General features: G+C 40.2%; 2 protein-coding genes and 1 pseudogene across 3 annotated transcripts in view; 1 reads left to right on the plus strand and 2 right to left on the minus strand.

Annotated features, from left to right (window-relative positions):
• Positions 1 to 3,282, plus strand: part of Nid2 (nidogen 2) — a 61,561-nt gene extending 58,279 nt beyond the window's left edge. For both annotated transcript variants that reach the window (XM_023723718.1, XM_023723719.1), the window contains 3 exons: positions 1,374 to 1,497; positions 2,342 to 2,454; positions 2,649 to 3,282. In XM_023723718.1, the coding sequence (XP_023579486.1) occupies positions 1,374 to 1,497; positions 2,342 to 2,454; positions 2,649 to 2,659 (248 nt within the window). In that variant the 3' untranslated portion in view covers positions 2,660 to 3,282. The remainder of the gene's footprint in view (positions 1 to 1,373; positions 1,498 to 2,341; positions 2,455 to 2,648) is intronic.
• Positions 3,283 to 3,425: 143 nt separating this feature from the next.
• Positions 3,426 to 23,407, minus strand: Rtraf (RNA transcription, translation and transport factor). The gene is made up of 8 exons (XM_004638750.1): positions 23,181 to 23,407; positions 21,561 to 21,685; positions 15,722 to 15,821; positions 10,420 to 10,506; positions 8,399 to 8,487; positions 6,550 to 6,618; positions 3,864 to 3,912; positions 3,426 to 3,757 (listed from the first exon to the last, which is right to left on the minus strand). The coding sequence occupies exons 1-8, from the start codon at positions 23,239 to 23,241 to the stop codon at positions 3,603 to 3,605; spliced, it is 735 nt and encodes a 244-aa protein (XP_004638807.1). The 5' UTR covers positions 23,242 to 23,407; the 3' UTR covers positions 3,426 to 3,602.
• On the minus strand, positions 8,512 to 10,406 carry LOC111818790 (annotated as a pseudogene).
• Positions 23,408 to 23,610: the final 203 nt, after the last annotated feature.

Here is a 23,610-nt window from a genome sequence, read left to right on the forward strand (position 1 = left end):
TAAGATTGAGTTGGCCACTATATATTGCTTTAGAAAGGGCAGGTATTTTCCCAGATGTTTATGACAATTAAAAACTAAAGCTTAAAATTTTCTTTGGAGGGATGTCCCAGGATTCAAACTCAGAACCTTGTGCTTGCCAGGCAGGTGCTGTTGTGCTCAGCTATATTCCTGGCCCAATTATATAAATTCTTTTTTTTTTTTTTTTTTTAGTTCTTTTCTTTTTTTCCATAATTTTATTGAGAAACAAATAGCAATGAGACAGTTTCAAACCAAATTGGTAGGTCGGTTTCAATAATTAACACATTTCATACATTCTTCCTAGTGGTTAATTGCTGTACAAGATGCGGACATATCCTATTTATAAACACCGTTAGAACAAATCCCTCTATTCATTAAGAGAATGTAACTATATATGTATCCTAACCACTTTGAACACACAGATACAAAATGGACATTCATCTGCATCCCCTTTTCTTGTTTAGTTGTTATTTGAATATTATAGGTGTTAACTCAGCAAAATATTCCAATAGAGTCCAGTAGTCCATAATAGTGTTGGGTCTTCCGCTTCACTGGCAATGTCAGAAATTGTTCACCTGAGTCCCCTACAGCTCAACATAACACCATGGCTTTACTTCTTATACTTCGTTTTTATACTTTTCTGCTGGATGGTTAAGACCAAGGTAAAGCAGGACCTATGCAACAAGAGTTGTAGCTTTTGGGTCTGATAAGGTCAGTGAAATCCCCTCAGGATTTATCCTGAGATCCTGTACCTCAGATTGTAGATCCTTTGTCAGTGTCAGCCATGTAGATGAGTCACAGCCATTGCTTGGCCAATGTGCTCTCTGTGAAAGCCTGAGAGAATGTTTTCTCTCCATATGACTCTCCTTAGGCACACTCTACATCATCGATCACTTTCCTCTTTGGCCCCATAATCTCCTTGATCAGAAAATTTGGGACACTACTGAGTTACATGACGTTACCGTACAAGTTCTCATATGTCCTGAGTCTTAATTGACCTTGGAAGGCTGGGGCCAAAATGTTGGCTTTCCTTGCAGCCCTCCTTTTTCTCTACCAATTATATAAATTCTAAAAGTATTTCTCTAGTATCAACTTTGGAAAAAACCTAGTCAGACTTTAGCAGATGTAATCTTCTAACAAAGACATTTGAATTTTATTAAAAACTAGAATGCTGTTGAACTACAGGTTAGTACTAAAACAGGACAGTACAGTTGCTGACGTATGTGGCTGGAATGCCCACGAAGTGTGCCGACTTCGCCTTTGTTGCTCTGAGCAGCCCCCACGAGCACTTCTGGCACAGCAGCAGGGTTCTGCCTTCTCCACGGGTCTCATCCCTCACCCCCATGTTTCAAAAGGAACCAAGAAACTGGAATGTACACTACCTGACGGAACTGGACGGCGTGCCATCCAGAATAACCTCAACTACCCGTTCAGCATTGTCAGCTACGCAGATCACTTCTACCACACGGACTGGAGGAGGTGAGCTGGGCAAGCAGGGCTCAATGGCACACGCCTGGGTCAGCAATGTCGGCTTGGGCATGAGGCACTCTGCCCAGAGTACGTTACACCTTTTATGGTTTACTACTTTGAAATTATGTATGTCCTGTATTTTACCCAGAAATGTAAGTGTTGCTCACAGGTAGCTGAAAGGGGTGAAGTTTTTTGATAATACACTATCAAAACAATAAAAAAAAATAAAAATAAAAAAGCACGTTTTTCTAAATCTATTTTTCAAAATAAGGATATCATCAATTGGTTACTGGTACTGTGGGGTATACTATCTAGGTAAGGGGTTTGAGGGTTTTTTTAACCCTGATGAGGGCTTGGGTCTGGTGTTAACGGTATTAAGAGTTTGTATCTCCCAAGTCAGCCTCAACCTCAGGGTAAATAGCAATACGAACTTACTGTGTACTAGGGAGACCCAAAACACTATTTAGCCTACGTCTCTAATGAAGGTCTGGAGAATATTTTGAGAACAAAATAAAAATTCTATCCAAGTCCTTCTACCTGTTCCCTACAATTAATTGCTTTGGCCTGAGCTCAGGCATCAGTTAACAGTTGCTCCTGCAAGCAGCTAGATTGGGGCCAACCAACTGAAATTAACAGCTCTGACTGCAGTGTGGCACCAGGGCTGCCACTGGTGAGGCTCTAGTGAGTAGTTTTCCCTAAAGTCAAACCCTTGGCTAGTGATTTTAAAAGTGTACTTCAGAAGGTCAGCAGAGATATTTCTCTACTGAAGCTTTCTGCCAGGCATAATAAAAGGTTGTATCTTCTCTTTAGCAGTGACTCACTTGCCATGTATTCTCTGGCTTTCTCTCACCAGGGATGGTGTTATATCAGTAAATAAAGAGAGCGGCCAGTTTACTGATGAGTACCTCCCAGAGCAGCGATCCCACCTCTACGGGATAACTGCAGTCCACCCCTACTGCCCACCAGGTAAGCAGACACACTTCGCCAGTCGCCTGTCGATTACCTAGCGGGGGCTGGAGGGAGACCGCACTAACTCAGGACCGTGCTGCCACTGACTTCGCTACCACTGTCCTCTTCACTACCGAGCTTAATACACACAAAATAAAAGACTTGTTCCAACTTGGTTAAAGAATAGTCACCACTGCCCTCTTCCCTTGCAGGAAGAAAATGAATTCCACAATATAAAGGACCTGATGTTTACAACCAGAATCTTGACCCTGAAGAACATTTACTGCAAAGGAAGAAAGTGAGAAAGAAATTGGTCATTACAAGTTCCTAGACATACAAGATGAACATTTTTCGTGCAAAAAGACTAAGTATATTTTGTGAAAAATTTATACCTCAATCTTTACTACTGTATTTTTTAAAAAGAGTCATTTTAACAGTTGCTTATTAAAAGCAACATTTTATAAACATATTTAAAAGGCCAAATTCAAGTAAGAGTCAATTAAGAACTTAACCTGAATCTAATTTTTGCTATGGATTTTTTTTCCTGGCCAAGAATGAAAGCACATGTGCTCAGTATAAAAATACAACCCTGAATACCAAGAGTGTTGATGTAGCTCGAGAAGGTTATGCAGAACTGATGGGAAAGAACCAGCTTACAGTTTCCCACCAGAAGTTCTAAGTTTTCTTACCTCGGCATCAGTGCATTTCTATTTATATTACAAGGTGCTAGAATGATTCAATTTGTATTTTCTGATCCCATAAGTGCCTCTACAGAAGTAGCCACAGAAACTATTACATTTATAAATACCAAAGAGTAGCCGTTCTTAAATTTTCTAGATAACTCCAATAAAGTATTTTAAATTTTTCTATGAATTGAAGATTTAAATCGTCTCTGAACAAAGCTAGGGACTGGCAGTCTACTTTAGCCATGGAGTAAGCACTAATACAAAATGTAACAATACACTGTTTAAAAAATTTAAAAAAACACCAAATTCCACTTTCTTAAACTTTATTAAAGAAAAAAGTAACCGTGGTGGTAACTTTCTAGGACATGGTCAATTTCCTGGGATTCCTCCCTCCAAAGCAAGACCTGCTTTCCAGATCCATGCCAGAAGTGTACAGCTCCCAACTGTACTGAGCAGGCAAGGGGCTGAAGCCGCAAGGGCTCATCTTCCCACCTTCCCCAGTCTGTGGTCTGTCTTTGGATCAGCAATAATTGCCTGAACAGCGACTATGGCTTCGTTAATTTTTGTCTGTAGCTCTCTGAGTTCTTCTATATGCAGCAATCGCAGAATCTGAGCAGCCTCATTAAGAACTGCATCTGTTTTGTAAGAAAAGAACACTATATTAATACATCATTTTTTTGTATTTTACTTTATTTCCCAAATCTTTTTAAATATACACTGAATTAAAACAAAATCACTTACCTCCTGTGTCAAAACCAAGAATATGTTTGTCTAAAGCAACAGGCAAACCCTTTAAAAAAATAAGGCAAGAAGAGACTATAATTAATGCCATTCTTTTTTCATCTGAAACTGTGAACAACTAGCCGGTTTAATTCTTAGGAGCAGTGGGCAGGGATCTGAGAATCTATTGCTTAAATCTGACTTGTGGTAAGCAAGTTTTCCCCTTTTAAAGCAGCGAAGAGGGCCACAGATACAGCTCCGCAGCATGGCACCTGCCTGGAAGCACCAGGCCCTGAGCTTGACTCTCAGTACCAAGGTGATGATGATGATGATGATGATGATGATGATGATGATGATGATGATGATGATGATCATCATCATCATCATCATCATCATCATTCCAGTTAGGAAGTAATGGCCTTTAAATGTACTGGAAATGCCGTGGCCTATCTGATCCTTTAGATCAAGCAGGCAAAACAAACCCTTACTGCAGCAGTGTTTTGTCACTTCCTATCATGAAAGGATGCCTGAGGAGGGCTGTTACTGTCCCATTAAAATGGGACCGTCAATGAAAGTATTGGGCAAATGAGACAGGGCTACTTTTAATATTATTCTCAAATTTATTTCTCTGGGGGCCTGGCCCTAGCTCAGTTCTTTAAGTGGCTGCTTCCACAAAGCTGTCAGCCGCAGGCAGGCTGCTGTAGTTCGATCCCCACAACACTCCAGCCAGCCAAAAGTGCCCTGAAGGCATTCGAGGAGCAAAAAAAAAAAACCTCAAATTTATTTCTGAAAATTTGTCCTTTAAAAATGACACAAACCTAACGTATACACTTTTTTTTTCCTGACTAACTTGGGTACTAGATTATATATAATCTAACTTTCAACAGTTCATTTGCAGGTGACTTTGAACAAGTCTAGGAAGTAAAGAAAAACCCATTTATTCCCGAATCAATCAGCACACATGCTGACTACCAACTGTCAAGCTGAGGATAAGCGGTCTGGACTTCCGGTATACTGTCTAGAAACGTTAGCAGTTCCACAGACACACGCATGCTGTACTTCTAGGTTACAAGCTATCCCTATGCAGATACTTTAGTCACTGCTAACCTCCCCCATCTAGAAATGCAAATCTACCTAGGTACCATCTGTTTTCAAGTAGCTAAGAAATACATGAAACCATGGGGATGAAGGCACAGTGCACAAAATAAAGCGCAGACTTGTTCTGAGTGCTGGTACCAGAGGCTCCAGTTTTCCTTTCACCTGTCAATCAACCACCAAGGACAGCTACCAGTGAAAACTACCATGCATCAAATACGGCTTACAAATGGTCACAGACGTTGGTTAGTAAAGCCTTAAGAGCTGGTATCTTTTGAGATGACACTGAAATTTAAGATTTTGAACACCAAAAAATAAAATTCAATTTTACTTTAAGATTTGACTATGCCTTTATTTGTACTGATTTTTTAAAAGCGAAGGCATAGTTTTGCTGAAAGAGATCAATGATTTTATTATACCAGAACAATCTACTGTCTGTTTCATAGTGTGGGTGAAGTAAGCTGATCTTCAATCTACTTTCTACTGGGCCAACTCATACAGTGTTAAGTCAGTAAGAACCTTCAGAAGAAAATGTCTTTCATGCAGTGTTGCCCTGGCATTAGGAAACTTTGAACACTGCTGGGCCTTGCTAAAGGGGTCAGAGGACAAGACATTGGAGGACTTGGGAGGGAACAAAAGGACAAGCAAGTCCAGAACGGAGGATGTGCCCAAGGCCTTCATTCATTTACCTCACGTCTGTCCTGCAGGAGGGGGTCATTACCAGACCCCTTCAGGGTTACTGCTAACCCTTAAGGTCATCATCTGCACTTAGTCAATGAGGCTTTAAAAAACCTGGAACTTGGAACTCTGATTTAATCTTAAAATAACCCAGAAGTATGGTTTTTATTGAAAGGGAGGTTTTATAAAATGATTTTGCAAACCTGCAGAGTATGACTGCAAGGTACTTTTCAGCCATCTGCAGCCTGGACCACATCCTCCTACAGAGCCCCAACCCTGTCACCTGGGCATACCCACAGCTGAGGGCCCTGGCCCCTGTGCACCAGGAGAGCACAGGCTCCCGAAGCAGACAGCCTGAGCTTAACTGCACATCACCAGGTGACCTTAACACAAGCCACTTTGCACGTTTATGCCAGGAAACTGAACAAAATGAGATGATTTACTCTTAAGACTTAAGAAAGGGCAGGATTTAGATCAAAAAGGAAATTAGTGACAAGGAGAAGGTGTGTGCTCAGCTCTCCATCACTAGTCAAAATAATCCAATAAATGTCTAAAGAGTAACTGGCCATGTACAAATTTCTAACTGCAGATGACCTACATTTAGGCAACTTCTTTTTTTCTTTTTTTGCGGAACTGGGGATTGAACTCAGGCTCTTGCACTTGTCAGGGAAGCGCTTATTCCATTGAGCCATCTCCCCGGCCCTAGGCTGCTTCTTTTAAGGGATGAAGTGAGATAAAGTTCATTTCTCTCCAAATGACCATCAACAACTGGACACATTCAATTAGCTTTGGACCCAAATCAATCCCACTGACGGAAGCCATCCTTTCTCTGGGCTGGTCTAACACAGGACCCATTTACGAAGTTTCAACTGATGGCTAACCAGACAGTATTTTTTGTCAATAACTTAATTCCCAATTTGGAAAACACACATACCTCTTTTGTTTGATTTGCTTTAGCAACTGCATCCTGTGTTAGGCGCTCCTGAACCAAAATGCGAATTGCCTAAAAACCAAAAATATTGTGTTTACTTTTTATAGGCTGTTTATAACTCACCCTTCTCAGAATCTATAAACGATATTTCTAATAATTAAAAGCTATGTTTGGATAGGTAACAGATGCGCCTGGTTAAAAGAAAAAATTAGGACTAGAGAAGGTATATGGTAAAGATTGGTGTCCTTCCTCCCCTGAAGATAGCTAGCCCTCTAGAACACACTGGTACCAGACTTTTATGTCCTTTACGAATACTACTAAGTTACACGTATGCTTCTGCATGTACATACAGCTTCTGCCACACAGAGAACAGCATATGGACTATCTTATGTTTTGCTTTTCCCACTAAACTCCAATGAAGTCTTCAGGCATTTCAAAGGATGTAGTCTTGCTTTCACCTGCCAAGGCATTTCACTACTGCAGATGTATATGCAGACTTAACACACACAATTTTTCATGGAATTTAGGGAGATAATAACAACTTAAAAGTAAACATGAAAATTTGACAAATTAGTTTTAATAAAAATCAACTGCTGGTAGTGTCTGCCAAATAGTTAATGTAGTGGTTCTCATACCTAGCAACCTAAAATCCTCTATCATCACTTGTGAGCTCTATGCTTTTTTTTAATATTTATTTATTTTTATTTATTACATTTATTTATTGTGTGTGTGTGGCCAGCTCAGCCCAGCAGGGGGCGGGGCTGGCTGGCATGTGGTGCTGGGGATCGAACCGCGGTCCCTGTGCTTTGCCAAGCTTGTTTCAAGTAGGTGCTTTAGACCACTGAGCCATCTCTCCAGCCCCTCTATGCTTCTTAAAGTAATCCAAAGGGACAAACACGTAGCTAGGTTTAGAATCTTACAAAGCTTTTATATAGCTGATGCATAATTTTTCCCACTGGGTTTTTAAACTCTGAAACAAAGCCATCCCAAATATGCCATCCACTATCTGTTCCTCCTCTCATTTAGTTTACAATTAAAGCTGACAGGACCACTGCAGAACTCCTAGGAAATCTGCATAACTGAGTAAGGAACTAGCTTTTGAAGCAGCTAAATTTCAGTACAAACAACTTTTTATCTTTTGGTAGCCAATATAGGCTGAGGAAATCCAAGTTAACATTCAGATGCAGCGCAGAGAATTATAATAAACTAGGAATAGAATAGTATTTCCTTTGTTAAAACTGCCATTTAATGCACAAATTTTCTAAAAGGCTAAAATATCAATCTCTTCTGGGTACAGTGAAGGTTATTCAATTTAGTTTTTACAAAGCAAAAAAATTTACATGTACATGATCTCTTTAATCTCTTATCAAAATCAGTAATTTCTAAAATAATTTTCAAGTCTGGTATCAGACACTACACTCCTGCTTTGCCTGTCTCGCACTTCCACAATTATGTTAGGACTAAATCTTCTGAAGGTGGAGTAATTTATTTCCCAGATATATAGGTGTATAATTATACAGATATATAATTACATATCTATAGACAGATATAAATTTTTTTTACCAAATTTCCCATTACTAATCTGGTACATGCTACTGTTAATAAATATAACCCATAAATTTTTAGAAGAGCTGACCAAACAGAGGAAATATAGGGAAAAAAGTGGACCGCAGCTCAGAGTGGTTAGATTCAACAACAACAAAAAAAAAGATAAAAATATGAAATCTGCATTATGTTCATATTCCTCAACTGTATTTTAGTCACGCAACCAGAAACTTAAGTATCAATATTTAGGAGAGCGTAGGACTTCAATGATGACCTTTCTGTCAAGAGTGAAACCTCTGAGACTCACCTTGAGCATCACCAGGTAATCATCATGGCGCTGAACCTGAAGGAGGTTGGCCAAAGCCATTACCCCGGCCTTAAAATCGGGATTGTTTACTGCGAAAGATTAAAAATGAACAACAAAGGCTTTATAGCTCAGCAAACACATAACAGATCTGTTTGTGAACATGGAAACTTACAGAAAGCATTTTAAATTTTCCAATAACAAATTTTTGCAGTGACACAAAAAAATATAATGCAGCATCAAGTATCAGCAATCTAGTAAAAGGACAAATGATTCTCCTATGATGAAATTCTTTCTAATGCTATTAATTTAACACATAGATTCCTTCAAAGGACAGTTTTCCCCAAGCCTTCTCTCTAAGCAATGGCTCTAGACTGCCCGAGCTTACTAATTAACATATCATAATCCATGTAATTAGAATCTTCATACTTTTAGAAAGGGAAAAGAACTGGTACGAGACATAGAACTTAATGATACATACATTCTGCCACTTGTCTCGCTGTCACTGGACTAATGCAAACAGTGACCAACATGAGCAAATATAAATCAGAACCCCAAATAACTTGGTGCAAATCAAAGAACAGCATTTTAAAATTCAAACATTTAACTCCAAGGTGGGGGAAAAAGCAGTGTCTGAGAATACAAAACACTATATACAATAAAATGTATCAATGCTATCTAGTGAAGCTTTTTTTTTTCCACCTTAGTTTTTTATGTTTACAACTCATAACTCAGGGGGCCTCAGTAAAATTTCACAAGGACATGGAGGGCACACAGCTATTGACATTTTCTCCCTTCCTTCCACTTTTCACTCCAGTACCTAGGATTGTACACACACTCAAAAAACGTGAACAAAATAAAGATAACTATCCATGCAGGATTCTGAAGCCCAGTTTTGATTGTTGCTAAGACCAATTTCGCTTGCTGTGCCCAGGTCCAGGCACCCTGTGATGGTGGCTTCGGCCTGCAGGGTGGCCCCACTCCTCTGCCTGCTTCAGGCGCACTCAGCCGGGGCTGGCTTGGGGCCCTCCATGCCAGCACCAGGCCCCAGTGCCACATGGGCTTCATGCTGAAGAGTTCGAGGCGCTCGGCCTCAGGCAGCAGGCTGTTGAGCCGCTCCATCAGCGCCACTGTCTGGTTGACGCCCATCTGGATGCGGCGCGGGATGGCTGACATCTCATTGACTTTCTGGATCTGCTCGGCATATTTGGCATACCTTTTTTGGCGCTCCTGCATGAAGCTAAAGAGGGTTTCTACAGACAGATCCATCTCCTTGATTCGCTTAACCAAAGCATTCTGATCAAAAGCAACGGCCTCCGCACACTGGTGCAGGGGATCCTGGTATCAGAGGCAGACCTGCAGCACCTGCTGAGAATCCAGTTTCTCCAATTTGGTATTTGTTGGGGAAGTCTGGACGCTCAACAGCTCTTTCAAAAGGGGCTGGAAGGTTGGGATCTCTTGCAACTTGACGATATCTGGATCATTGCTGACATTCTGTGAGGCTTGAGAGCTATAACCACAATATCGTCCATCTTGGCTCTATGCTTAGCTGGGGTAGGAAGGAGTCACTGAGGAGTTCAGATCATTGGGTCGGGTCTTGGCCTCAGAGCTCTGCTCACTGCCCATGGTGCCGGCAGCGGTGGCAGCAGAAGAACGGCAGACCAGGTGTTCACCACTCCGGTGGCAGGGTGACAGGGCAGGGGCCGGGGACAGGCTGAGGAAGCTAACCCATCTACACACCACAACAAGCTAACGTGGGGATGTGGTGCGCCCAGCCCATGCAGGTCTTTGGGCGATGGAGGAGGGGGAGGCGCTTGGTGGGGAACACACATGCAATGGAACGCGGTGCGGTTGCACACTGTCGCCCTCCTTCCTTCAGAGAGCCCTAAAACACGGGTGCAGGGACATGGGCTTAGCAGCCTACTGAAGCTTTCTTAACTAAAACTAGGTTAAACCTGGATTTCACACTAGAAAGTAAGGAAAACCTAAGAGCCATCCCCAGCAGCACATGTGCCTGTACTCACCGTCCAGATTGATCAATGGCTCTGCATTTTTACTTGCATTGTCAGTATTTTTTGCATTGTCAGGGCTTAAGTCCTTGTATTTTTCAGCTATAAAAAAGGGCAAAAATATAATTTGTAGAACTCCAACTTATGGTAAAATAAAATGTTTACTGAACTGATTGTAAGTGCATGACCCAATACATTTTTTTTTTCACTACACAGTACCTGGTAAAAGATGCTGTCACAGTTTATTAAGCTACAATGCTTACTGGAACACGCGGCACAAACATTTTCTTAACATTTCTAAAGACAATGATTTCAAACACATAAATTTTAACAGTGAAAGTCTGCTTCCATGGCATCCTCTTAAACATAGGGCAGAAGAATGAGAGGTTACACCAGATTAAGTTTACTAAGGTTTTTTCCCAAAAATCTTTCAAATGGTACTTACAGAATCTAAAAGCCTTGCTTTCTAAAAAATCAGCACTTCAAATACAGTATCATACACAAATCTAGAACTTATCATGGAAATGTGAAATTCAGAATTCTAAAGGTAGATTTTATTACTTTCATTTGAAAAATACAAAGAATTCATGGATAAACTCAATGCCCCAAATGGCATATTAGGCAATACAATTCCTATACAATTTGCTAATGAAATAAGAGAAAAGAAAAGCTTTAAAATTTAAGTCAGAGGAAAGTTATTTTAAAGGAGTCCCACTGGCCAAATCAGGCATAGTATAAACATCAAAATGCATGACAAAAGATTATAAATAAAATCTGTGTATCTACACTGATTTGAATACACGGGAGTAAAGGAAAAGCTCCTCTTTAAAGCAGAAACGTAGCAAATATAAAAGGAATGATGCCACTGCACACACACCTGTTAGCAACCAAAACATAAGCAACCCAGGCAAGAATTAAATGGAACTTTAACCTAGATGGGCGAGGCCTGAGTATTAAGCATACTCAAATACTCTCACAGTATCTCCCCAAAGATAGGTTGTGCTATTTACTACAAAGGAGCAAACAGTGAATGTAACAGTGGACACGTCCTAACTAAGTGAAAGCTAACACGAGTAATGGCACGTATCGGTACCACTACCATGCTTTCTGATACAACACACTTGAAAGAGTGCATCCCTTCTGTGTTATTTCTAATGCAAGTATGATCTTGAAGCCTCATCATGAGAAAACGCACAAACTCAAACTGAGGGACATTCTATAAATCTCAGGGCTGGTGAGACAGCTCAGCGGACTAAGTGCCTGCTTTGGCAAGTGCAAGGACCAGGGTTCGATCCCTAGTCCCACATGCTGTGCTAGCCCCGACCCCAGGGCACACTGAGTCCGGGCATGATGGCACACTCCTGAAACCCCAGCACTGGGGAGGCTGAAAACAGGAGGATCACAACAAGTCTGAGCTCTGGAGTGAGACCTTGTACCAAATGCATAAAAAAATACATATATAAAAAAATACATATATAAAAAAGTCAGCAGTTTCATGAAACATATATAAAGAATAAAGAGTTTTTCCAAATCATAGAGACCAAAGAGATATAAAGCTGAATGCAGTATGTAATCCAGGATTGCTTTAGGTTTTTTTTTTTGGGGGGGGGTGGAGGTGGGGAAAAGGAATTCTACAAAGAACATTATCAACATTATTAGTGACATGTAACATCCATAGATGATATTATATAAAGTCATGTTCCTGATTTTGATTACTATATGTGGTCAATACAGTCATTTTTAGAAAAGGTAAAGACAGAATTATCTGCAGTTATTATCAAATAGGGTTTGTGCCTAACTGTCCTGCCCAAAGCCTCACATAGTCATGGAGTGAACTTCTAGAGTTTGTGATTAACTCATGGTCCAATGCTGGGATTCCGGGTATGAGTGCTACACCTGCCCTACCCTATGCAGGATAGCCTGAATGCAATATAAGGAAAGGAGAGAGGCTTACTCTCTGCCACCACTCCTCCCTCTGCTCTTGCTATTTTCTGCCACCAAGAACTACTGCCCTTTGCCATGTGCCACTCTGCCTTGCAGCCAGCTGAGTATGGACTGCAACTTCCCAAAACTGTGAACCAAATAAACCTTTCTTTTCTTCTTTGTCCCAGCAATGAGAGAAAAGTATCGGGTATTTGTTCCAGCAATGAGAGAAAAGTAACAAGAGACAAATAGTTTAGAAAAATGTGTGTGCTTGTACACAGGATAATGTAAACAAAGTAAAAAGTTTGCAGAATCTAGGTATGAAATACCGAAAAACTGAAAGAAAAATTTTAAGTTAGGTTTCAATCATCTTGACATGCTAGTACAGGACTAAATAATGGCAAGGCGGGCCAGGGAGATGGCTCAGTAGAATAAGCACTGCCCTGGCAAGTGCAAGGGCCTGAGTTCAATCCCCGGTTCCACAAGAAAAAAAAAAAAAAAAAAAAAAAACACCTAAATAATGGCAAGGCAATTAATAAAAATTCATAATGGTTTCAGCAGATTTGAAATGAGTAACTTTTTGAGCAGCAACCTCAATACAAAACCTCAAAAGCACACCAGCGCCTCCTGCTGCTGAGACACAGCATTTACTTGAACTGAATTGTGCTTCCATTCTGTATTTTAAGAAAAGTTATTCTGCAGATTAATTCTTTTGATACCATTTACCTTTTAACTGTATGTTGATTTGTTTTCAGTATCAGCAAACATCTCATACACCAGCTTCTTTTAACATTAAAAAAGACTATACTATTCTTGAGAAATAAACATATACATGACAGCATAGCTGATCCCATGCACCTACCATGAAGGACGAGGAATTATAAAAATGGAGCAAATGAACACACAAGGGAATATGTATGTATGTTTGCAGGGTGGTTTGGGTAACTGTACTATTGATTTCTGCTGGTCTATGGAACAGAGCAGTTAACGCATTTATTTATTTATTTATGTGTGTGTGTGTGTGTGTGTGTGTGTGGCCAGCTCAGCCCACCAGGGGGCGGGGCTGGCTGGCATGTGGTGCTGGGGGATTGAACCGCGGTCCCTGTGCTTTGCTAAGCTTGTTCTAAGTAGGTGCTTTAGACCATTGAGCCTCTCACTAGCCCTTGTTTTTCTCTTTTTAATTTCTTGTAACTTTTTTCCAATTTTACATGCATGTATCTGTAGATATAAACCACTAATTTGAAGATAACACTATGCAATACAACAAATATTGTCAAATTCAAGTATTATTTTATTTAGTAAAATCCTGTATCATTTCTTTCTTTTTTTTTTTCCTTTGGTGGAACTGGGAATTGAACTCAGACCCTTGCGCTTGCCAGGGAAGCACTTATTCTACTGAGCCATCTCCCTGGCCCTCTATATCATTTCTAATGTTTTTTAAATTATCATTTTATATTCTTTAAAAATAAATAAAATAGCTTCTTTCAGGAAAAAAAAAAGCACACAAAGGGAAAGCAGAAAGGAACTAGTATGTGACTATTTACTTAGGAACAGCCAATAAACACCTGTGATATTGCGTAGAACGCTGGGCTGCAAATTAGCTCACGTGCAGTTCCTATCAGCCCATGGCAGGACAAAGCAAAAGACCTTATCAAAAGTAAAAATGTTAATGGTACAGGGCCACAGTGCTTACAATCACCTTTATTTTCTAAAGGAACATAAATTATTTTCTTTGTACAGTAAACTAAAAATTTTTTTAAAAAAATTTTAACTGGATTATTTTCTTTGTAATCAAAAGTTAAAAATTACAGCTTTCACAATTAGAGCTTTGCTTAAGCTTTGTTGTAAGATGTCCAAGGCACCAGCAAAAGCCAGCTGGGTACTGTCCAAATCCATGCATAGTACACACAGAAAGAGGGTCTGGCATGCAATTACTGAGGTTGGTGAGGATCTGGTGTGTGCAAGACACTGCCGGGAGCTAGAATGACAGAACAGTGACACCCTGCAACCACGTCCGTGTCCCAGTGCCTAGAAACTGTATTACACGGTGAAGGGACTTGCAGTAAGGACCCCCAAATAGGAAGACTATTCTGATGATGGGGGGGGGGCACTATAATCACAGTGTCCACACAACAAGGAGGCGAAAGCGTCAGTCAAGAGAAGATGCGACAGTAGAGGAAGGAGCAGAGAAACTGCAGAACCATGTGGCTACACTGGATCAGGCAAGAGGCAGTGTCAAGACTTCAAAGGTAGAAGAGACTGATGTTGGACTCCTGGCTCCAAATAAGGTAATCAACTGCTTGGAGTGGCTGAGTTTCTGGAAACATGTTACAGTTGCCACAGAGGTAAACAAGACAAGCAAATTGTGAAGTGATAAATGACTTACAAGGCAAAGAGTTAAAAGCTGTCAAGGTCACATGGAAATCCTACTTCTGCTAGGAATAATAACAAGATGGATCTTAAAAAGCTGGGTAGACTCTAGAGGTGTAGAGACCCTGAAATACCAGTTTAAGAAGTTTAAAATTTCTTTTTGGAGAAAATTAGAAAAAAATGATTTTTTGACTGTAAGTGGAGCTCTTTTTTGGAAAAAGTGGCACTGTAAAGCAGATTCATGTCTCAGGCAGCCTAGTGTAATACTAGTATTACAATAATCTCAGCAGAAAGTGACAAAGAGGCTGAAATACAGGACTAGCAGTGGGACTGGAGAAGACACTGCACAATAGATATGAAAAATGGTCAACAGGATGAGGGAGAAAGGGAGAGGCCAATGATATCAAAGAGGCTCCAAAAGCAGAGGACTAAGCAACTGGAAGTGACAACCCCACAGTGAGAACAATGGGGGCAGGTAACATGATTGCTTCTTGATTGTAGGTGTTGGCAGGCCTTTCAAAATGAAATCGTCTAATGAAACAAAACATACATTTAATGAAATTGGATTTTACTATAGGTACCATGCTAGTATTCAGAAGGTTCTAATAAGCAAAGTCCACAGGATAAATCAACATAAAACACACTATACCTAGTCTGGCCTACACTGTACACTGACATTAGATCCATGTTTCACACTCTTGTGGAATGACTGCTGCAACCAGGACTCTAAAATCCCCTCAGCTATGGAAATACTAGCAATTTAAGGAAAAAGCTTAGGGAGCAGACATGAACGAGCCAAATTTACCAAAATAATGTTACTTTGTTGGGCGGACATTCATTTAGCCTTCTCTAGAAAACATCACTTCTAATAGCAATGAAAAACAAGAGAAAGTTGCTTTTAACTTCTTGTGATAAAAATGAGCTAAAGGTATGAGTTTAAGACAAGGAAACTAAGTTCCTATACATTCACACTCCTTTTTCATTTCTTTCTTTTTAAACAAGAACATATTCCCACAAAACATACCATTATCTCCATATTCAAGTCTAACAGCCAAACCAAGGAGCCAGTCAATTGCTTCTTGTCGATCCTGAATCTTGAAAGGGCAGTCAACATCTCGGAGATACTGTGAATAACAAAGTAAAATACAAGATTTTTATTGTAAAATCACACAACTTGAAGAGTCCTAAGCAATCTTAGTTTGAATTTCTAGTAAATTCCAGTACTGAGTTATATAACTCATGGAAGGAAATACCTAAGTGTACCATCTTAAGAGAAATGACCACCCTGAACACACCCAATCACGTCTGATCTTAGAAGCTAAGCAGGGTCAGGCCTGGTTTATACTTGGATGGGAGAAAAGTAGTCTCATCATGCTTTTTTGAGGATTTTATCTTTGCAAACTCTAGATGGGACACCCGAGAGCCAGACTAACCTACTCATTCCTTAGGTGAGAAAACTAATGCCAAGTGTGACTGACATTTGCCAGTGGTTACATGACTTAGATATAAGCCTGGATGCTAAACTTTCTGATTCCACATCTCAATATACATAGGGCAGTTAAGTAAAGGGGGCAAGTGAAAAAGAAGCATATTCAAACAAATCAGGTATTTTTAAATCTTTGACTCTCACATTATGGAAATGCAACTAAATAAGATAAACCATGGTAACACGCATATAAGACTGTAGCTGAGTATTAAGGCGTGTCCTGAAATGAGCACCATCCTAAGGAGTCTTTTAGAAGATGACAGTCTAACTCTAGTCGGGCATAGTGATGCAAGCCTCCAATCCCAGCGCTCAAGGAGACTGAGGCTGGGGGACCACTAATTCCAGCTCACCTTGGGCAACTTAGTGAGATCTTGTCCTCAAAATAAAACAAGAAAGAGTTGGGATGTAGGTCGTGTGAAGGCCCTCGATTTAATCTCCAGTGTAGGGAGCGCATGACTCCAGCAATAATGCTGGCACAAACTCATTTTCTAACCCCAAACTTTATTCCCTTACTTAGGAAAAAAAACAGGGGCCTGGGAGAGAGCTCAGTGGAACAAGCGCTTGCCTGGCAAGTGCACGGGCCTGAGTTCAATCCTTGGTTCCACAAAAAAAATAAAATAAAAAATAATAATTTTAAAAATAACCTTCCTGACATTATCTGATCATCTCACAATTAAAAAAAAAAAAGCCAATACTAGAAAAAATTAAAAGATGTGATTCCATCTTAAAATGACAATAAGACATTTCAAATATATTTAAGAAATATTTGGTCTCCAAAGAGACCAAAGTGATATGACCTGTTTGGGAAGTTTCAATGTATTTGTCTTTTGGTCACTCCCAAGGGCAGAAAACTATATATATAATTTTTTTTTTTTTTTTTTCCCAGAACCGGGAATTGAACTCAGGCTCTTTCTACTGAGCCATCTCCACGGCATATATTTTTAAAAGTTTGATCTCCTCCAAATATTCTTCTGCATGTGGAAGTGTTTCATCTTATACAAATGAAATGGGCCATAAGAGGCAAAATAAACAAAATCCTAATAATATATTTCAAAGTATTAAGAAGCCCATTGGAAATTTCAAAAATTTTCAGAAGAAAAGTAATCCAGTAGAAGAAGAGGCAGTGGCAATTAAAAACACACAGGCACTTCCGTCAACAGGTATGCAGTCACATCGCACTAACAAAGCCACGCCTGAGACAGAGCATATTGTTACTGGATTGGCACTTACTGATGAAAATATGGAGACAGAAGGGTTAGCACACCCACCCAATGTTTTAGTACTGGTGTGTAAGGTACAGAATCCTAATTCACAAAAAATCACTAATTCTAAAGAAATACACAATACTCTGTTCTTATTCATGAAAGTAACATACCTCCTAAAAATGTTTAAATAGGACAGGGAGATAGCTCAGTAGAATAAGCACTTGCCAGTGCTGAGTTCAATCCTTGGTATCGCAATAAAAATAAAAATGTTTAGGGACCAGGGAGATGGCTCAGTGGAATAAGCACTTGCCTGGCAAGTGCAGGGGCCTGAGTTCAATCCCTGGTTCCAGAAAAAAAGAAAAGTTAAAAGTAATGAGATTACGAATAGTTTTTATTCCAATTTGAAAACAATTTTTTCTGTAAATACATTACTAAAATTATTTTTATTTTTTTTACATTACTAAAATTAAATCAACAGAAAAATCATTCTAGGCACAGAAATATGATCTTTTTGGGACTATTTCATTCAGTAAGACATCTGTGCACATTAAATATAAGCATAAAAATAATACTTAGTTTTAAATCATATTTGTCTCTTTTTTAATATAAAAGATGATGCTAAACTTAATTTAGAGCTGCACTATTAGTCTACTGTAAAAATTCTTTTTTTCAGAGCACTAAATGAAGAGTACAATTTATATAACATCTAATCTGTTTTTAAAGTTTCAGTTTCCCCAGGCCTGCCACACCCCCAGGCTGTGCTGAGCCAACAATTGAGACTGGGCGTGGTGGCGCACACCTCTAATCCCAACTCTTGGGAGGCTGTAAATAGGCGGATCACTAGAGTCTGATCTAACCTAGAGAAATCATTCCTCAAATTTATTTGGAACCAGAAAAGACCTAGAATAGCAAAGGCAATCCTGGGCAACAAAGACAAGGCAGGAGGCATTACAATTCCTGACTTGAAATTATACTACAAAGCTACTGTTGTAAAAGCAGAATGGTATTGGCAAGGAAACAGACTTGAGGATCAATGGAATAGATTAGAAGATGCAGAGGCTTCTAAGAACACACTCAGCCACCTGATCTTTGACAAAGGGGCCAAACACACTTACTGGAAGTAAGATAGCCTCTTTAACAAACAATGCTGGAAAAACTGGCTCGCTACATGCCGAAAACTAAAACTTGATCCAGGTCTATAACCATGCACTAAGCTAAAGTCAAAATGGATTAAAGATCTGAACATTAAAAGAGAAACACTAAATCTCCTGGAAGAGAAAGTAGGAGGAACTCTTGGAAGACATAGAGGTAGGCAAAGAGTTCATGAATAAAAATGAAATTGCATGGGTAATACTTGAAAGAATTAACAACTGGAACCTCCTCTTATTGAGAAGTCTTTGCACGTCAAAAGAAATTACCAATAAAGTGAAAAGACAACCCACAAATTTGGAAAAAATCTTAACTAATAAGCACTCAGACAAAGGTCTGATCTCTAGAATTAATAAAGAACTAAAAACCATTAGGGCCTCAAAATTTAAAGACCCAATCCAGAAATGGACATCTGAGATGAACACACACTTCTCTGAGGATGAAATTAAAGAAGTGAATAAATATATGAAAAAATGCTCCACATCACTAGTCATCTGTGAAATGCAAACTAAAACAACACCGAGATACCATCTCATCCCACAAAGAATGGCTATCATAAACAAATCAATCAACAACAAATGTTGGAAAGGCTGCAGGGAAAAGGGAACCCTTCTCCACTGCTGGTGGGAATGTAGACTGGTGCAACTGTTATGGAAATCAGTGTGAAGAATTCTTAAGAAACTACGACTGGAAATCCCATTCAAGCCAGCTATCCCCCTACTGGGAATTTTCCCGGAGGAACTGAAAATGTCGTATCATAGTGATATATGTGTACCTATGTTTATAGCAGCACAATTTGTGACAGCCAAATCTTGGAAACAACCAAGATGCCTGTCACATGAGGAATGGTTGAAAAAGATGTGGTATTTTTATACAATGGAGTATTACTCAGCTAAAAAGAATAATAAACTCGAAGCCTTCATATTTAAGTGGATGCCACTTGAAGAAGTATTTATAAGTGAAATAAACTAGATCACATGTGTAAATATTGTATAGTCTCCCCAGTATAAGAACTCAAAAGAAGTACAAATAGAAAGGTATATGTGGCCAGGGAGATGGCTCAGTAGAATAAGTGCTTGCCTGGCAAGCGCAAGGGCCTGAGTTCAATCCCCGGTTCCGCCAAAAAAAAAAAAAAGGAAGAAAAAAAAAAGAAAGGTATAACACAATTAAAAGGAAAGCGAGAACTTGAGGACTGAACAATGAGGACAGGGCAAGGAGAAAAGCTGGGAAACATGACAGGAGCAAAGCCATACATTTATACGTACAAGATGGGTAAGGCAATGATCCTGAGAAACATCAGCAGGTTTTTGAGACTAGCAGTTCATTAGTAGGATTCTCACCCTAACTATATATGCTGATACCTGTGAAAAAAGCAACTGTACTGAAGATAGCAATGTGTAATAGAGGGGTCATGCTTGGAATGCCTGTCATTTTGGTCTTTTAAATAGGTACTTCTTGTTATGACATACCAATTATTACCAAACTGTCTCTCAAGTTTTTTTTCTTTTTTCTTTTTTAAAATAAAGGGTAATAAAAAAATAAAATAAAATAAAGAGTAATAAATGAAAAAAAGGACACAAGAAAAAAAAGTCACAGGATTGTCCTGCTACAATGCTGTATATGGTTAGATTTCTAAATTTCGGTGTAAAAATATGTGCTTATTCCTATTTTTTAAATTTTTTTCCCCACATATTCTATGGGGACTTAGTTTAACATATCAATACTGGATGGAAAATACCTGTTCCATGTTATGCCTAAGATGTTAACAGATGGGTAAACTGAACGGCATATGTTGCAGGGTAATAATAAGCTTCTCTTCTGGAGCGTTAACAACCTAAGTTTGCAGGTCAAAAATTGGAGAAATGGAAGGGCTGCAAGGTCAGCCAACATTTTGGCCCTAGCCTTTCAAGGTCAGTGAAGACTCAGGACATAGGAGAACCTGTACTGTAACATCATGTAACTCAGTTGTGACCCAAATTTTCTGATCAAGGAGATGATGGAGCCACAGAGGAATGCGATTGATGATGTATAGTGCGCCTAAGGAGAGTCACATGGAGAGAAAACATTCTCTCAGGCTCTCACAGAAAGCAAATTGGTCAAGCAATGGTCGTGACTCATCCTCATGGCTGACACTGAAAAGGATCTACAAAGTGTGGTACACGGTTACAGGATAAATCCTGAGGGGACTTGACTGACCTTATCAGATACAAAAGTTACATTTCTTGTTATATATGTCTTGCTTTATCTTGGTCTTAACCATCCAGCAGAAAAGTATAAAAATGAAGTATATAAAGTAAAGCCATATTAATATGCTGAGCTGTGAAAGGCTCAGGTCAACAACTTCTGTGGATAACCCACTACTATTGTGGACTGCTGGAATGTGTTGGATTGTTTTGCTGAATTCATGCACCTATAGTATTTAGATGCCAATGGAATACCCATCTCTGACAGGACTAAACAAAAAAAGCCGATACAAAGGAAGAACCATTTTGTATTTGTATATACAGAATAGTTAGGATAGATATACAGCTTTTTCTTAATTTAATGAGAAGAAAGATTTGTACTAATAGTGTTTGGACAGGATATCCTGTCTGCTTCTTGTACTATGGATCACCACTAAGAAGATAACAATGTACAATGTATTAGTTATTGAAACTGTTCTATTAATCAGCTTTGAAAAAAAACCCAAACAACTGAGTCAGATCTAATAGTGAGACCCTGAACACCCTGTAGACCCTTCCCTAAAAAAAATAAAAATAAAATAAATAAAATGAAATAAAAGTTTCATAATGCTTCTGAAGGAAACTATTGCTTACAGTCAAAAGGTTTATAGGAAAAAGTGATATAACTGTCACCACAATCTACAGGAATATGATTGAGGAAAAAGTTAAATCCTCCAAATCAGTTATTTTAAATAGTGATCACTATATTTCAAAAGAAAAAAATAATTTTAAGCACCGCACCTCTTCACACAGTTTTTAGAAAAGCTCTATGTACTTTCACTGTATTTCCTTTTGCATTACCTTTTCAAAGAACTTGGGCCAGTCACTGCTGGGGATGTTTCTTAAATTACCTCTGTCTTCAATCTTGTAGTGTCTGATTTTCTGGTCTTCAAGCCAAACAATAAAGTTTCTAAATTCTGTTTCATCTGCAACAAATAACATATAAATCCACTAGAAGCAGTAGATAGGAATACTTTCTTCTCCACAAATGCTCTTGTGAAATTTTCTTAACCCCTAGCCCTTAGTTAACTAAAACAAGAGAAGTAGGAATTCAAAGTATGGACTGATTTATGACCACTTATTCCACTTCTGAAGTGAATTCAAATTCTGATTCTAGACATCTGATGACTGTGTGAATCACCTACATTTTGTGTGCCTCAAGATCTTTAGCTATAAATGAAATAATAACAGGATTTACCTCGTGGGGTTGTTTTAAGGATCAAATGAAATAAAAATGGATAAAAACAGTACACAGTACACAGGTGCTTTCTGTTAATATTCCAGTATCTTTGTAAGGACGCTGAAAATCAGGCAAGTGTAAGCTTATAAACAAAGAAATAATAAGGTAAAGCAAACAGCAAAATAAAGTGCAAAATATGAAACAATCCAAGGGGGTCACCGCCACTACTACTGTCATGTAGTAGTTACCTGCAATATTAAGTGCTGGTGTACATTTGTTCCATTTAATCCCTACCACCCTTTGAAAGTTAATATCCCCATTTTACAGATCAGAAAATGGAGTCTTAAAGATTCTTTTTTTTGGTGGAACCAGGGATTTGAACTCAGGCCCTTGTGCTTGCCAGGGAAGCACTTACTTCACTGAGCCATCTCCCCAGCCCAAAGATTCATATTCTAAGCTCTACTGCCACCAATCCTTTGTTGTTAAAAGGCAGAGCACAAAACCAAAGTCCTCCAATTTGATGTTCTTACAGGAAATAAAAATTGCTACCTGCCTAGAATTTGTAAATCCGATACAAAAGTGGGATGGCACTACTACAAGTTGAATTTGACGACCCCTTTCAAACTTCCTAGTCTCCCACAGACGAAGAACTACAAAAGGAAACGAGAAGGGATGGGTAATAGATGGTTTATGGCAAGCAATAGGGTCATTAATTTTTAAAAATATATTTTAATGGAGCAAAATACCAAATAAATGAATGCACTTGCAATTCAACATCCCCGTTCACCAGCTATCAACTTTCTCGGTGCAGATTTCACTGCGAGCTGTCTTGCTCGCAACTACTAGTTCTGACCGGCTCCCCCGCTACCCCTTAGCTCCTGCAGGCTGTGAATGAGGAAGGACTCAAGTCTCAGCACCTGGCCTCGCGGGCCACCACAGCAGGTGCTCCAGGTGCCGGCCTGGGGAGCCCCGGGTGGAAGGACGCGAAGGGCTAACGCGGCCCCACTGCGTGCAGAGGGGGATGGGGGCGTGCGGGGCGGAGTGGCGGTGCCCGGAGCTAAGCGAGTTCAGAAGACGGCCAGGCGGAGGCAGGAGGGCGTGAGGGGGCCTCTGACACCGGAGCGCGGCCGGCCGGGACCCGGGCGGGGCCCGAAGGAGCCGGGCCCGGGGATCCGGGGGAGCCCAGGCCGGAGAGGGTCCGGCGGGGAGGCGCCGCCGCCGCCACGCGGCCGTCGTCTCACCTTTGCAGTTGAAGCCGGCAGGGTTGTGGTAGTCAAGCGCCGTCAGCTTGCGTCGGAACATGGTCCCCGCTTCTCGCTCGGGGCCCCCGGGCCTCCGCCGGGAGAGGAGAAGCGAGGTTGAGCAGGCTGCTCAGGCACCGGCGACGCGGCGGGAGAGCGGGCCGACGACGGGGACGCTCCGGAGTGACGGCGGCCTTGGCCAATCGCGGCTTCAGGACGTGCGCCGCCGGCAACCCTTGACCAATCGCAGCGGCCTGGGGAGGCGGGGCCACGTCGGAGCACGTCGGCGCTCAAATAAACTTTATTGTCAGCTTCCTAGTTGTACAATAAACTGCGAGCAAGTGGCAAGCCTGTTTCCTCTTGCCTTTCTCCTGGTCTTGGCACAGAAAGTGGACAATAGTATCTGTAGGCTTTCTGGTGCTAGGCTGCA

The sequence above is a fragment of the Octodon degus genome, unplaced genomic scaffold, assembly GCF_000260255.1.
Source record: "Octodon degus isolate 3935 unplaced genomic scaffold, OctDeg1.0 scaffold00102, whole genome shotgun sequence".
Lineage (NCBI taxonomy): Eukaryota > Metazoa > Chordata > Mammalia > Rodentia > Octodontidae > Octodon > Octodon degus.